Source organism: Diorhabda carinulata, chromosome 3, assembly GCF_026250575.1.
Source record: "Diorhabda carinulata isolate Delta chromosome 3, icDioCari1.1, whole genome shotgun sequence".
Classification (NCBI taxonomy): Eukaryota; Metazoa; Arthropoda; class Insecta; order Coleoptera; family Chrysomelidae; genus Diorhabda; species Diorhabda carinulata.
The window spans coordinates 25,048,583-25,063,709 of NC_079462.1; the positions used below are offsets into that span (position 1 = coordinate 25,048,583).

The 15,127-nt window shown below is 32.5% G+C and overlaps 2 protein-coding genes across 2 annotated transcripts in view; one reads left to right on the forward strand and one right to left on the reverse strand.

Annotated features, from left to right (window-relative positions):
• The window catches only part of LOC130892023 (uncharacterized), a 174,579-nt gene that overhangs the window by 22,151 nt on the left and 137,301 nt on the right, over positions 1 to 15,127 (reverse strand). Inside the window, exon 3 of the mRNA XM_057797202.1 lies at positions 296 to 477. Coding sequence (XP_057653185.1) covers positions 296 to 476 — 181 coding nt within the window. The 5' untranslated portion in view covers position 477. The remainder of the gene's footprint in view (positions 1 to 295; positions 478 to 15,127) is intronic.
• On the forward strand, positions 6,473 to 7,296 carry LOC130892036 (protamine-like). Its single transcript, XM_057797218.1, has one exon. It carries the CDS (start codon positions 6,569 to 6,571, stop codon positions 7,181 to 7,183), a length of 615 nt encoding a protein of 204 aa, XP_057653201.1. The 5' UTR covers positions 6,473 to 6,568; the 3' UTR covers positions 7,184 to 7,296.

Sequence of the window (15,127 nt, forward strand, 5' to 3'; positions counted from 1 at the left end):
AATGTTCGTTCTGCTATGTACCATTTTTAATTAGTGTGCTATATCAATAACTGCCACATGTTTTTATTTGTTTGACATAATTTTATTCACTTTCTTAGTCGACGAAAATGTTTCTTCTTTTTTATTTTTCTAGTTATTTTGAAAGATTTTTGGAAATTATCATCTTTCTACTCATTTTCTATGTCAATAACTGTCCTAATATAAACCAGATCAATCATCTGCTATTTTATAAAAATGTGATAGTCGAATGGAATGATTTTTAAATTGTATAATACACATATATGTTAATACAAACCTGTGCAGAATGGTGGTTCATCCGATACATCACCGCAGTCATCATTTCCGTCACAGTATCCATTTAAACGTATACATCTACCATTTCTACATGGAAATTCACTTATTCTACAAGCTGGTCCTAGGCTAATTTCGTGAAGGTGTATAAGAAAAATCACCATTATACAAAACCACGACGACATTCTAAAAAAGAAAAAAGTTTTTTTGATCATTATAAGAATAAAGTGTCTATTGGGATTATAAACGAAAAATATATTCTTAAAAAGCTTTATAACTCACGAGCGTTAACTATTAAGAGGTTTCCAGAAACTCGAGTGACATAAAATACTTTTAAGACACATAACTTTGATGATAAATTAATATAGCGCACAATTTAGTTTGAATTTTAATTATACAGTATTTTACAGAATGAAAATATTTCAATGTAAATGATGGTTCCACTTGATTCCCATTCCAATCTTTGAGTATCTTCATTAGAATCGAAATGGTTAGGCTGGATCCACACTATAAAGTTGATTACGGTTCGTTCCCGGTCCGGTCTCGGTCTGGTGAAATCCAATAATAAAAATCACATTAGACAATCCGACTTTGTTTACGATTTAGTCTTGAATCGTCAATAATCGAAGTAGGATGTATTTGGCTCTTAAATAAGTTGCTGTTCGTTAATTTCGCTAAAACTCTAGAAGAAACAGACCGATTTGGTTAATTTTGGTCTTGAATTATTTGTGGAAGTCTAGAGAAGGTTTAAAAGATGAATGAATATGAAAATGCATGGAATTAAATAAGAACAACAATTTTGTTTATAATTAATGTTTTGTCACAAATTAAATTTCTGAATACAATTATCATATTTGACATTTGGCAACCAACTAATATGTCGATCCCTGCTCTATGTCGATCGGTACCTCAGACGGAGAGTGCATCCTTCTATCTTTGTGAGTGACGATTACCGCTACGTGTGCGAGAACTTTCTTTACTTCGGTGATCCTTTGTGAAAGTGACATTTCAAGTTATGTGCTCGTTTTTTGTTGATCTTTTATGATAGAGACTCTTTACTGCTGAGTGCGCGAGAACTTTTCTTAATTTTATTCATTACAATTTACGATGCCGCAGTCGATCGAATGTGCGAAGAGCTACCTCACGTGCTAACCATACTGATGACCAGAGAGAGACAGATCAAGAAAATAGTCGTATTGCTATGTCAGAATTGAGTTCTTTAGTGAGTGGAAATGAAGTTGATAAGCTTAGATGGCAGACTCAAAAGAAGAGCATGTTTTCCCAGATATAGCGCAATAGTTCAATAATCATAATTGGCTGGGTGAACGAGCAATATTAGTAGCGAAAAATAAAAATGTCGAGGTTCTTAATGCGACCATTCAGAATTTTCATCCAGGACAGTTTGTTTCCTTTAAAACAATCGAGTTTTTAAATTCACATAAAGGGAAAATACCAAAAAGATGATGTCTTGATCCCGCGTATACCGATTATTCCAACGGATTTACCATACGATTTTAAGCGTTTACAATTTCCGGCACGTCTGGCTTTTGCAATGACCATAAATGAATCGCAAGGCCAGTCGTTGGAAGATGGCGGAATCAACTTAGACTTAGACTCCCCGTTTCGCGCATGGACAATTATATGTTGCGTATTCGCGTGTTGGAAAATCGTCATCTTTGTTTATTTACGCACTACGAAACAAAACAAATAATATAGTTTATCAGAAAGCTTTAAATCGACTCACAGACTGTATCATAACTGTGTGTGTCTGTCAATATCAAATTTAAACCTTATAAATAGCCAATATTTCATGAAAACTGTTTTATAAGTGAACATCATGTGTAATTAATCGAAAATAATAATGAATCTTCATTCATACCGAGCATTTTTTTTGTTTTAATAGAAAAAGGATTCCTTTTGTGATTGAAGAATAAACTGTTATATCTCTTATTATTCATGAAGAAGATAATAATTCATTAGAAATTTAATAAAATCTTTCAAATGTATGTTAAAACATTTGATGTAATTGTAGCTACAACGGGTAATAGATGACTCCATGGGAAACAAAAGAGCATTCATACTATCGATACATTTTGTGACAATTTCTTCAAAGCTGATCGCGACTGGAATGAGATTCGAGCGGAACTTGACTTTTAATAATATTTTACCAGATCGAGATCGGACCGTAATCGACCTTATAGTGTAGATCCCGCCTTATTGTTGTAGTACAAACTATTTAGGAAATAAGACAATATCAAGTGGATGAAATGGGATGCAAAATACACGATCATATGTGAATATATGCTGTAGAGAGTTTTGAACTTTGAATTATGATCAGAACTATCACTAAAATAATTTGATATGTTTCTGATAATAATAATAATGCATTTTCCAAATAATGTAAAATAAATTCAATTATCAGAAAACCTCATAGAAAAAATATCAAAGTGAATTTCCCACATGAATGGTTAATGTTCTAGTTGGGGAGTAGAAAAGTCTCGTTGAATAACCTCGAGGGCTTCAAGCTTTTAATGTGCCGATTAATCAATTCCGAGCGTCTTTTAGTCGGATACGGACATCCAGGAAACCTGAGATCCATTAGGCCATTGAAATTTTCACAAAACTGTACATTTTCATTTTAAATTAATGTTACAGGATTTATTAAAACTTCTGTTTGAAATTATATATTTGAAATGAAATAAAAACCATGTAAGGCAGGCAGAGGTGGTTAATTTGGATTAAACAAATAAGGTTTCGCTCTGAATGGGCCCCAAATATATCAATATTTAATCATTTAAATTACTCTTCTTCCGCTAGCAATGCACTTATTCCACGATGGATGGAATTATTTCCGTTTCTTTCGGAATAGCATTCATCTTTTCTTTGTAATAGCTTTTTCAATATCAGAATTTGTGATCACTTTTCGTGGAGAGCTTGGAGTCACTTAGTATTAAATCTGCTGAGTAAGGTAAATGTGGAAAAATAGGCAGACTCTTGGCGGCCAAAAGCTTTCTACTGGTGATATCGCGTATTGTCATAATGCGCAAGAAAACCATTGACCCCTTTTAAAGCCTTTTTGGTAAATGTGAAAAATTAGAATACAATAGTAGCTACCACTGAAATAGTATACTGGAGTTGATTAGAAGAAGAAATAACGATGTGATTTGAAACATAAAAAAATTGAAATTTAACATTTGTATATCTTTATGCGTATTAAATCATAACTCCTCATTATTAGTATGGATTTTTCAATCAGGAAATAAACAATATACATTCATAAATGTTCATGTTACATTTATATATTTACGACAAACGTCCATTATTACAGAATGATCCGACTTAAATAGATAACGTTTTAAAAAACTTCCCTTTGATCTATTCAATGTACTAAGCTGATGAGAAACAATTGTGAATTGTCTTTGATCTGTGTAAGTTGACCGCAATGCAATAATTGTAGTAGCGACATTCCTCAGATATTTAGATTACGATGCTTCAGTGAACATTTTGCTTAAGGATGTATATCTCACAAGTAGATTGTTTGAGAGAGGGTTGATTCTAGGAATAATGAACCTTAACTAGAAGTATTAGAAATATTGATTGAGAATAAACAAAATAACGTTTTCTAAAGAAAGACTAAGAAATAATAGTTGATTCCATGATGCTTTTTACCATATGAAACTCATCTATTTGTTGTGATATAAATATAAAATATAAAACTATTAGTAGCAGGAGATAACACAAGATCCAGCTTTGATAGAGCAGGTCCTTACATTGAGTATTTTGTGCGCGGTAAATAAATACTACAATAACATTCTGTTCGTTTGTCAATATACGCAGTGCTGCTCACGAGCTTTTGGCCTCATATAGTAAATAGACTACGTTCCCAAAAATATTTATGCATGCATCAGTAACAAGTTTCAACAAGCTTTACACAAAATGTCTCAAATTGAGTTTCGCGCTGTTATAAAATTTTTGACTAATGAAGAATGAACACCAAACACAAATACAAAACAGAATGAAGACTGTTTACGGTGACTTGTATCCATAATTCTAAACAATAAAAATTGGTCAAAGTTGTTTTGCTGGGGACGAGAATCATTTGAAGATGATCCACGTGCGGGAGGTTCTGTGATGTTGACAGCGCAGTGCAGAAGCAGCGTCGAGTGGAAAGCGATTTAAAGAGTATTGCCGAGAGGACCGATGAAGTGTAATCCGATCAATCGTAACAGGTGGTGAAACTATGCTCTTTTATTATGATCCGACCTCCAAAAGAGATTCCATGGAGTAGCGTCGAAGAGAAGAGCCGTGACAAAAGCAGCAAACGTCACTGAAAGCACCAGAAAACAAATGTCTACAATATTTTGGAACTGCGAAGGTATCCTTCTCGAAGGCTTCGAGAAATAAAATACCACCATGAACGCGGCATATTACTCTCACTTACCAAGGCAATTGCGTCAAAAAATTATCGAAAAGAGGCGCGGCAAAATCAGCCAAGGTGTGCGCTTGCTTCATGACAATGCTCCAGTCCATATACTTTGCTTTCTAAGGCTAATTTATACGAGAGTGTCTTCACAGAGATTGAGCACCCACCATATAGCCCTCATTTGGCCACTTCCGACTATTTTTTGTTTGCAAAGCAGAAGGTCGAATATTTAACAGGAATGATGGACTTAAACAGACGGTATATGCACATTTTGACTCTAAAGATGCATCGTATTTTTATATTGGAATAGAAGCTTTAGTTGGACGATCTGAAACATATGTGGAAATAATCACATTTTTTTTCATTTATGTCCTTTCTACGTATAGATTTTTATTTACTTTAGCATATATTCAAAATATGGATTGAAATATGAGAATGGAACAACCAAAGTTATAAATCATACCAATATAACATTCCGAAATCTGGTTCAGTCTTTACAGCTGTGTTGTATTCTATGTTGCAAGCGCTTTTGTTTTTTGATGTCCATTTACCAACCCCACACTCCTTTTTAATCGGCAATGTATTCCAAATAATATCATCAAAATTAGGACATTGAACATTTACTTGTTATTTATTGATAAAATGCGTATTGATGTGAATGGCATGTGAGTGTCACATGGATGGGAATGAAAAAGCTGTCTGTCGAGTAAAATCAGATACGCAGAATCCAGTAGATGATTCCCATTCACAGACATGGAGATAGTTCAAGGAGATATAGATGATTGTAGTACAATGGCCAGCTCAAATCTGTTAAACCAGAAGTAACAAAATGAATGTATCACTTCAAATTGAAAAGATCTGAAAAGAGATTATTTATACAATCAGAATTGGCTATACTAAATCTAGATGTCTTCACTACAAACAAAAGATCCAAATCCATATCTTTGAATGTGAACACCTCTAAATTTATTTAATACTATGGGGAATCAAACCTGATTTGACAAATAATGTGACCAATCAAGGGAAAATAAATAAATCATTGACCTACTTAAAAACTATTTGCATAAATTCTTGTATCTAATCGTACTTCTTATTATCTGTGTGATCGATACTACGAAAATTAGGAAAAATAAGCAGATTTCAAATTGATGTGGTTTTTTTTAAGATAAGTTTCTAATTCAGTATGATATTCTTAAATGTTTGCTTCTGTACAGTTTACCTTTATATTTTTACATTTAAAAAAAATTTGGTGACCTTCACCTAACCTAAAAACTAGAACCGTGAGCTGGGGTTTTCAGAAATATCACAATGGACAATTTTATGTAATAAACTTATGTGCAACAATATTGAACATTGCAATTATGATGATGTTTATTAAGGATAATGAGCTTTTGTTGTTCTTATTGAATAATTCTATTCTATTAAAACAGAAATTTTTATTTCTTTACCTTGAAAATGAATAACTGTCATTGTCTATCATATTATTTGAGCCAAGTCTTCGAAAGAATGCATTTTATGAAAAATTTGAGAAATTCTGTCGAATTGGTTTGATGACTATTTACTTTATAAATAAGCATATTCTATTCAAAAATACGTCTATGGATATCAGCAAATGACAATCATTATTGATACTCTAGTGAAAAACTTTGAAAGACATTTATTCGAAAATACATGACGTACAATAATGAAACACAATTTTTTGCAACCAATGTGAGAAATTATAGAAAAAATCAAGGTTCAAAAAAAACAATTGAACCGTTATCGGTATTATTATTTATTAGTCGTTTCTGTCATATTTGAAAAGTCAATATGTGAGTAAAATTTCTTGTACAATTTTGAAATTATAGTAGTATTATGGGTTCACGTTCTAAGTCTAGAGGCAGTTGTACGCGTCTACTTCCAAGACAGTACTGCGGTCTTTTTGGTAAGAAGAAAAAATCTAGGAAAAGTCGAACCAGAAGGAGTAGATCGAGAAAAAGTCGATTCAGAAGAAGTAGATGTGGAAGAAGTCGTTCTCGAAGTCGATCACGAAGAAGATCCCGAAAGAGATCGCGAAAAAGTCGTTCTAGGAAAGGACGATGTGGTAAGAGTCGCTCAAGAAGACGAAGTTCTCGAAAAAGATCAGGAAGAAGTAAAAAGAGGATGAGATGTAGTAGACCAGGTCCCAAAACTAATAACCCTTTCCTGAACTTTATGCGAGTATTCAGACGAAAATATTGTGGTAAACCAATGTCTGAATTAGCTATAGAAGGTGCTAAATGTTGGTGTCAAATGACTCCCGAGCAAAAAAGGAGATTTTATAGAGAAGCTTGTTCAAAAATTAAAAAGAAAAGATCCAGATCCAAATCAAGATCAAAATCAAGATCAAAATCAAGGAAAAGTAGACGATGTGGAGGAAGAAGTCGTAAAAGTAAACGACGTAAAAGTAGACGTCCGAAAAAAAGCAAAAAAGGTAGCCGCTGTCTTTAAGATAAGAATGTGAACTAGAGAAATTTTGGACGAAATTTATCCACTTTTGTTTTTGTTTTTCTTTATCTATAATATTATTTATTTATGATATATTATAAACATATGGAAAGTTCCGAATGTGTCTCATTATTCACAATTACTTTACAGCCTTTCAAAAGAATTATTTGGTCAAAATATTGAAATATAAACAATATAAATTGGAACTTATAATAATTATTTTGCTAATATGAGAAATCTGCTAGTACATATCTTGTTATATACAATATATATTGTGGTTTTTGTAAAAACAAATTTAGATCTTTCCGTGTACCGTGTACACATAAATGCTCAATAATCCTTGGAACAATATATATGAAAATAGAGTATACAATTTCTAGGTGTAACCTCTATTAGTTAATGGTTTTTAACAAATGATTACTGTTAGAAACGCAAGAAGTAGGGCGTAATGTGAACTTATTCGCTAAAAGTAGAGACCCAATTGAAGCATTGTTTCTGAAGTCGAAAGGGATTAGTAGATATAACATGTTTAAAATGAGTTAACCACAATATGCATCCAATAAGTAATCAATCTACGTACGTCGTATGAGTTTTTGAACCATAACCATCTTGTACGGATGGATGTGCAGCCAAATATAAAAACGGATTCATGTTAGCTGGGAGAATGCTTGAGAGACTGCAAGATACATCAAGGTTTCAGAGACCTGAGCCACAAACCTCTTTCCTACTACTATAACATGCACTTTTTTGCGATAACCGGTTCACATTAACAAAAGACTTATTTTGATAAAGATACATCTTGACTTCATAAAAGAGAGTTGCTAACTGGACACAGCTGTATCTAGAAATTTTCGTATTAACTGAAAATTCAATGCAAACTATTATTGAATATTATTTTTTATCAAATTTTCAAGGTAAGATTGGGTTGTACATTTGAGCTGATAGTATAATCAGTATGACAGGTGTAATTATTATTATAATAATATATAATGGATGCTTATTAACACCAATTTGATACAAAATAACTGAATAAAACAAGTTTTTTACAAATTTCAACCAGTTAATGGTAAAAACAAAGCTAATTTAACAAATTATTTGTATTGGATCTACTTGGTAGAATTGCTTGACTTGTTTGACTAGAACCAGAATTGCGGAGTGTGTTCGGAGATAATACTTGGTTGAATAATTCCCATGTTAAGGTTGTCCAGCTAGAGACCTTTAAGATAATTTTCTCTATTTTGGGTACCTGGCTCTTGAGTTTATATTAATTATTTCAAAGGGGTTTGTGATGACGGCTACTGTTATCCAGCTTTAGACTTTTTTCGCTATCCATGATTCCAAATGATATTGATATAGATAGATGCTTATTAACACCAATTTGATACTGAATATCACTATAAAACAAGTTTGTTACAAATTTCCACCAGTTAATGGCAAAAACAAAACTAATTTGTCAAATTATTTGTATTGGATCTATTTGGTAGAATTGCTAATTTGTTTGATTAAAACTAGAATTGCGGAGTGTGTTCGGAACTAATACTACTAAAATGTTTGTGGATATGTGAATAGGGAGATCCATTAGTTAGGTCTACTTTAATAATTATCCATGATTCCAAATGATGTTGATATAGATGGATACAAAATACCTCTATAAAACAAGTTTGTTACAAATTTCCACCAGTTAATGGCAAAAACAAAACTAATTTGTCAAATTATTTGTATTGGATCTATTTGGTAGAATTGCTGATTTGTTTGATTAAAACTAGAATTGCGGAGTGTGTTCGGAACTAATACTACTAAAATGTTTGTGGATATGTGAATAGGGAGATCCATTAGTTAGGTCTACTTTAATAATTATCCATGATTCCAAATGATGTTGATATAGATGGATACAAAATACCTCTATAAAACAAGTTTGTTACAAATTTCCACCAGTTAATGGCAAAAACAAAACTAATTTATCAAATTATTTGTATTGGATCTATTTGGTAGAATTGCTTGACTTGGTTGACTATAACCAAAATTGCGGAATGCAGCTTCCAGAAGAACAATTTGTGTTAGAAACTAATACTTGGTTGAATAATGCCCACGCTAAGGTTGTCTAGCTACAGATCTTTAGGATAATTTTCTCTATTTTGGGTAACTGGCTCTTGAGTTTATATTAATTATTGCATAGGGGTTTTTGATGACCGCTACTGTTATCCAGCTTTAGATTTTTCTCGTACTTTCTAAGAAGGAAGTCTTATTATAACTGACGGAAGGTCGAGTTCACAACTCAACTCATATACATTTTTTTAAATTCTATGCGAACGGAATAGTACCACCCAAAAAATTTGCCACATATTTAAACACTTTTTAATTGAGCAATTCGTTATTCGTAATAAATAAATAGTAGAAGATATTAATATGGTTTATGATCAAAAACTTTAATTATTGATTTTGAAAATAACATTTATATCTCCTGCTTTGTTATAAAAAAATTAGTCATCAAAATATTTTTATCTCCAATTTTCCATTCATTCAACCTATAACTGCCGTTTCCAATCCAACTTACATGATTATTTTTGAAGTTCGCTCAAAAATGATGAATGGTTTCCTATAATTGGCTGGATAAGCATAAAAAAATTGTTGTGACTACTCTTTTTACACCCTTTGTAGAATGCGAGACTTGTGGTTATTATATTCACATTCCCAGCGGGTTGGAGTAAAAAACTGGGGATTTCAGGCTAGCAATTATTACACTTCTGTTTCAAAACCTAATTTACCGAAAAATTTATCACGAGAGGTATCAAATCACAGCCGGGTAAGCGAATTAAAGGCTGGAATGGATTACTCCTCGCTATATTTTAGACCGCAACTCGCAGTGATAGTCAATTTCAAACAATAATTATTTTTCTAATTTCATAAATGTATATTTACAGCACATTCGTAGATATAACTACGTCGACATTTCAATTTTGGGGGATTAAACTGGGAAAACGAGGTACAGACCCAATAACTTTCATATATTCATGAGATTTAAGTAAAGATCCCAATCATTAGTTGTACAAAATTATATATTTAGAGTTTGTGGCTAGAAACAAATTGAATAGTTCAATATTCAGCTTTTTTAATAGAAATTTGTTCCCCTCGATTTTCGATTAAACAAATAATCCTGTAACATCTAGACAAAATCTTAATTACATTTTTGGTCATTTATATTGACTTTGAGCTAAATAATCCATTATCTTTTTTGCTTATGGCTCTTCAGCATTTGCTTGATAATAAAGTTTACTTTCCATCTGGGATCTTGGTGGCATTTCAGTAGCTTCTTCTACCTAACAATTTGCTTGAAGATGCGGTATGGAGTTTCATTTATCAAATAAGATTTGTCTTATACTTACAAACAATTTTTGCTAATAAAAATCACTTTTTGTGCTTTGAGTGTGGCTTTGCCTAAACCAACGTAAATTCTCATTCACTCAATATCGAAAATTTCTCCCACTATTTAACATTAAAGTAGATTTATTAGAAAACAGAATGTTTTCTATTAGAATGTTATTCGTTTCTCTTTGAAATATAATTTATTTATCAAACTGTCCAATCCTATTTAGAATTAGGCAACATTGCACGAATGTAACCTAGACAGATATACAACCTCTTGTGTTGGGAGCCATGAGGACCTGTTAATCATCTAGTTGAATGATACAGAGTGTCCCTTATTTTATCCTCCATCAACGTATCGTCTTGGATTATACAATTTTTGTCTTATATTAATGTGAAAGTAAAGAATCATAAATTTATCTAACTCCAATTTATTATTGTATTCGTTAAGATTTATTGTACACTCACCACTGTTAATGGGAACCAACGTTAAAGTTAAGCGATCGAAGTATACCTTAAACACTTGAAGTTCCATTGACGTATCAAATTACTTACTTTTATTTTATATTGATGTAACTCTAACGACCATAAATATAATTATTTGTAGATTTTGCACACAATAGGATTTTGGTATTTAAAGCGGTTTGTAAACAGTTACGAGGTTCTCAATAGTTTTGGCATCCGGCGAGTATGATAGTCGGATTATTGAAATCAAGTTTAATCATGTTCTTGCATAATAAATAGTTTCGACGTTTCAATATAAAGAATATGGTCAACCATTATTGGTTGGCCCGAAGATTCATTATATTACCCTTGGAAAATGTACTGCACGTGCTTTAAGATATATTAGGATTTTCTTAAACGGATAGTAGTACTTTCATTTTGATACCGTTACTAATGACAATTTGCTGATGAGTACTTTGACGAGTTTTTTTACATGCTCGTTTAATCTGAATTATCTGTCTCCTGTACTTCCAGTAGTTCCATGCAATATGGCTGGAAGATCGGAATATTTTTCTCAGAATTATGTTCTTTATATTTCTTCATAATCATTTAATTATCTATATTGCTGGTTTTTCATGAAATGATGTATAGAAGTTGTACAAGTATCAAGACAAAACATTTTCATAATTGCTGTTCTTTTAGTTTTCTTATGGGGAATAGATACATCTCTAAATAGAGACCCTGTATACATTATTTTATGTAAAAACTTGCAATTGAGCCTTTTCATTAAAAATGTATCAATTTATAATTAAAATTTGAATCGTGAAATGAAGTCTTGAGTTATTAAAATAGAAAAGATTCTCGAAACAAGCTCAAATCCTTCAACGTACTTTGGAAACATTTCAAATATGATATTTCAAGCAGCAGCATCAACGATTTTATTCACAGCACGAACTGCAACGCTATCTATGTAGGTCAGACACCTGAGAATTCTGAAATTGGGTGTACAGAATATTCAAGAGCTTATACACTAATATATATAGATAAGTTTCTCTGTATTCTCTTGAATTGTGTGAGATGCCAGAGCAGAGAAGATAAATCATTTAATTATATGTTACATATATATGTTGGTTCTACGAAATTGGAATCATAGATTTCTCTTTTTCAAACTTCTAAAACATACATATGCTTTCCTTGTTTAATTCAACTCTATCAATAATTCCAGAGAATTTTTACTGCTAGCATCTTTTGAAAAATTAACTACATATTTTTAAAATCTTTTTTATACCTTTTTTTTGACTGTATGAGGTCTGGCTATTAAATAACGAGTTATTATAGTATTTATGCAGTAGCGGTTTGTAACGAATATATGACGAAAAACAGGAGCAACGTATCAATATCAAATTTCTCGTTAAATTAAAAAAAAACTCCGACTGAGTGATATAAATTGTTACAAAAGGCCTATGGGGACAATACTCTAGCTGCGCGTGTTTTAGAGTGGTGTAAGCGCTTTAGTAAGAGCCGAGAAAGCAAATCAAAATTCAAGGGAATGTTGATCGTTTTTTTCGACTTAAACGGAATGGTTATGACTGAATGGGTTTCAGAGGATCAGACTGTCAAACAGACTTACTATTTGTCAGTTTTGGCAACACTGCGAGAACGAATTCGTTTCAACTCCGGAAACAGTAACCAAAATCAACCAGATTGTCGAAGGAGTATCCGGATGATTACCGAGGCTGTAAACGCCGATTAAGAAACGGTTAGAAAAATTTTACACGAGAAATTACACATGACAGAAGTTGATACCAAAAAATCTGACTCTTGACCCAAAGCTCTTGCGTCAACGCGTCTGCTCAGATTTTCTTGAAAGGTTAGAAAAAGATCTGCTTTGAAAGAGGCTCACACCAAAGAAGACTTCCAGAACTGCTTCGATCAATGGAAAAAACGTATGGAAAGGTGTTTGGCGAGGGGAGGGGAATATATTGAAGGGGAGCATGCGAATATAGAATATTTTTTATAATAAAACTCTTTTTCGTAGCCTGTCGCGTTATTTAATAACCATAATTATGCCGCGAATAATATTGAATTATCTGGAAAATATAACAGTGGCCAATCATTATCAATTCACACTTTCTAAATAAAAGAAGTATTTTCCAACGTATTTAGACCGAACTAGTCAGTATAATGAAGACAAGAAGAATTGATACAGATACTGAAAGAGTTACAAATAGATTCCAGAGACCTCAAAATAATAGAAACACTTTCTCATAACCAGAGAGCTAAGATGAATATAGAAGGAGTAAGACAGGGTTGCATATTATCAACAATACTTTTTAATATATTCGGAAGTAATTATCCAGGAAGCACTAGCAGAAGAGGAAGCGGGTATTCGAGTAAATGGAATCCCACATAAGATATGCTGACAACACTGTCTTAATAGCGGAGAATATAGAAGACTTTCAAAGAATTACAGGTAAGAAGAGTCAGAGAGCAATATGGGCTCACATGAATTTGAATAAAACTAAATATATGCATTTCTCGAACTTGTAAGATCAGAATGGACAGTTACAAACTCTATAGACTTGGATTAATTCGAAAAATGACAGCAAAGAAGAGATAAAATTGAAACTGCTTGCAATGAATAACTTCTTTCGATGTAAAAACTTGAATAACTAATTGAAAAAGAGAATAATAAAATGTTACATATACTTGATCCTTCTGTTGGGAATGGAGCTACTTTTAACAAATCAATAATGAAAAAACTGGAATCCTTTGAAATGTGGACATCGAGAAGAATTCTACGAATATCATGGATAGATAGAATTGCAAATGAAGAAGCTTTACGTAAAATGGCAACACAAAGAGAATGATTGACTACCATAAAAGCCCGCAAATTAGAGTACTTCGATCATATTATGAGGGGACAACGCTACGAATTCCAGAGATTGATAATGCAGGGAAAAATAGAGGGAAAGAAAGGTATAGGACGACAAAGAATATCATGGCTGCGAAACTTAAGGGAGTTGTTTAATTGCACATCAAACCAATTGTTTAGGGCAGCTGTGAATAAAATACAAATAGTCCTGATAGTCACCAAGCTTTGTCCGAAGATGGCACTCTAAGAAGAAGAAGTCAGTATAATATATCTTTGTTCAGAGTCTCTAATCCGAACAGAGAATGACTTGAAATCATCACCAAATAGAATTTAATAGGAATCTTCTGTGCCAAAACCAAATACTATGAAAGTTTGGACAACAACCCAATTATTTTTCAGGCATCAATCGAAAATGCGTCCAGCTGGAAGAGCAAAATAAAACACGAGATAAATTTTCTAAAGTACGGCCGGATAAACCATCGCTAAGACCTCAACTCTTCTGTGGAATAGAGAAAATACTAGAGAAGGAGGTAAAAAAATTGCTAGATCAATCTATGTATGACTAGAATAAGGTTCAAAATATTTATTTCCAACTTCTAGATTGATATAAGATTCGTGGTTGGAGTAAAAGTTATTGATAATTGACTTTAATTATTTTATAAATAAAAAAATAAATTTGCTTTTGAATTGTGTTTAGTTGTTGAATTTTTTTCCATTAAGTGGAACAAATGATATCGGTGAAGTAAGTGCACACTCATTGTAGATTTTCTGGCGATAGATTCCCGCATTTCTGATGAATATTCGTTTTGAGGATTTCAAGATTCTTATGCTTTTTGACAAAGACTACAGGATATCTTCCAAAAAAAAAAATCGTGCACTCTTGGTGGCCAGTGCAAATTAACAAAAGTTAAGTGACTCGAAAATACATTTCGGTTGTTCATGCAGAATGCACTGTTGCTCTATTCTTTTGAAACCGCTTATTCACCATTCGTTATACACTCAGATGAGGCAGGAGAAAGTCGTTGAGTATTGTTCTGTAGCACTCACCGTTTACATAGTTTCAATGCGATTTCAAAAAAATAGGTTGGTGACCGCTCCACTGTAAACACCACATCATCACAGTAATTTTGAACAGTGACATTACTCTTCGTGGATTTTCGTTGCTATAATTCTGCTTACTCCTATAGAAATAGAAACGATTGTTGCTCATGATGGTTCTCTATTAAGCTAAGATGGTAGCACCGATTTATGACTAATTGCGATAT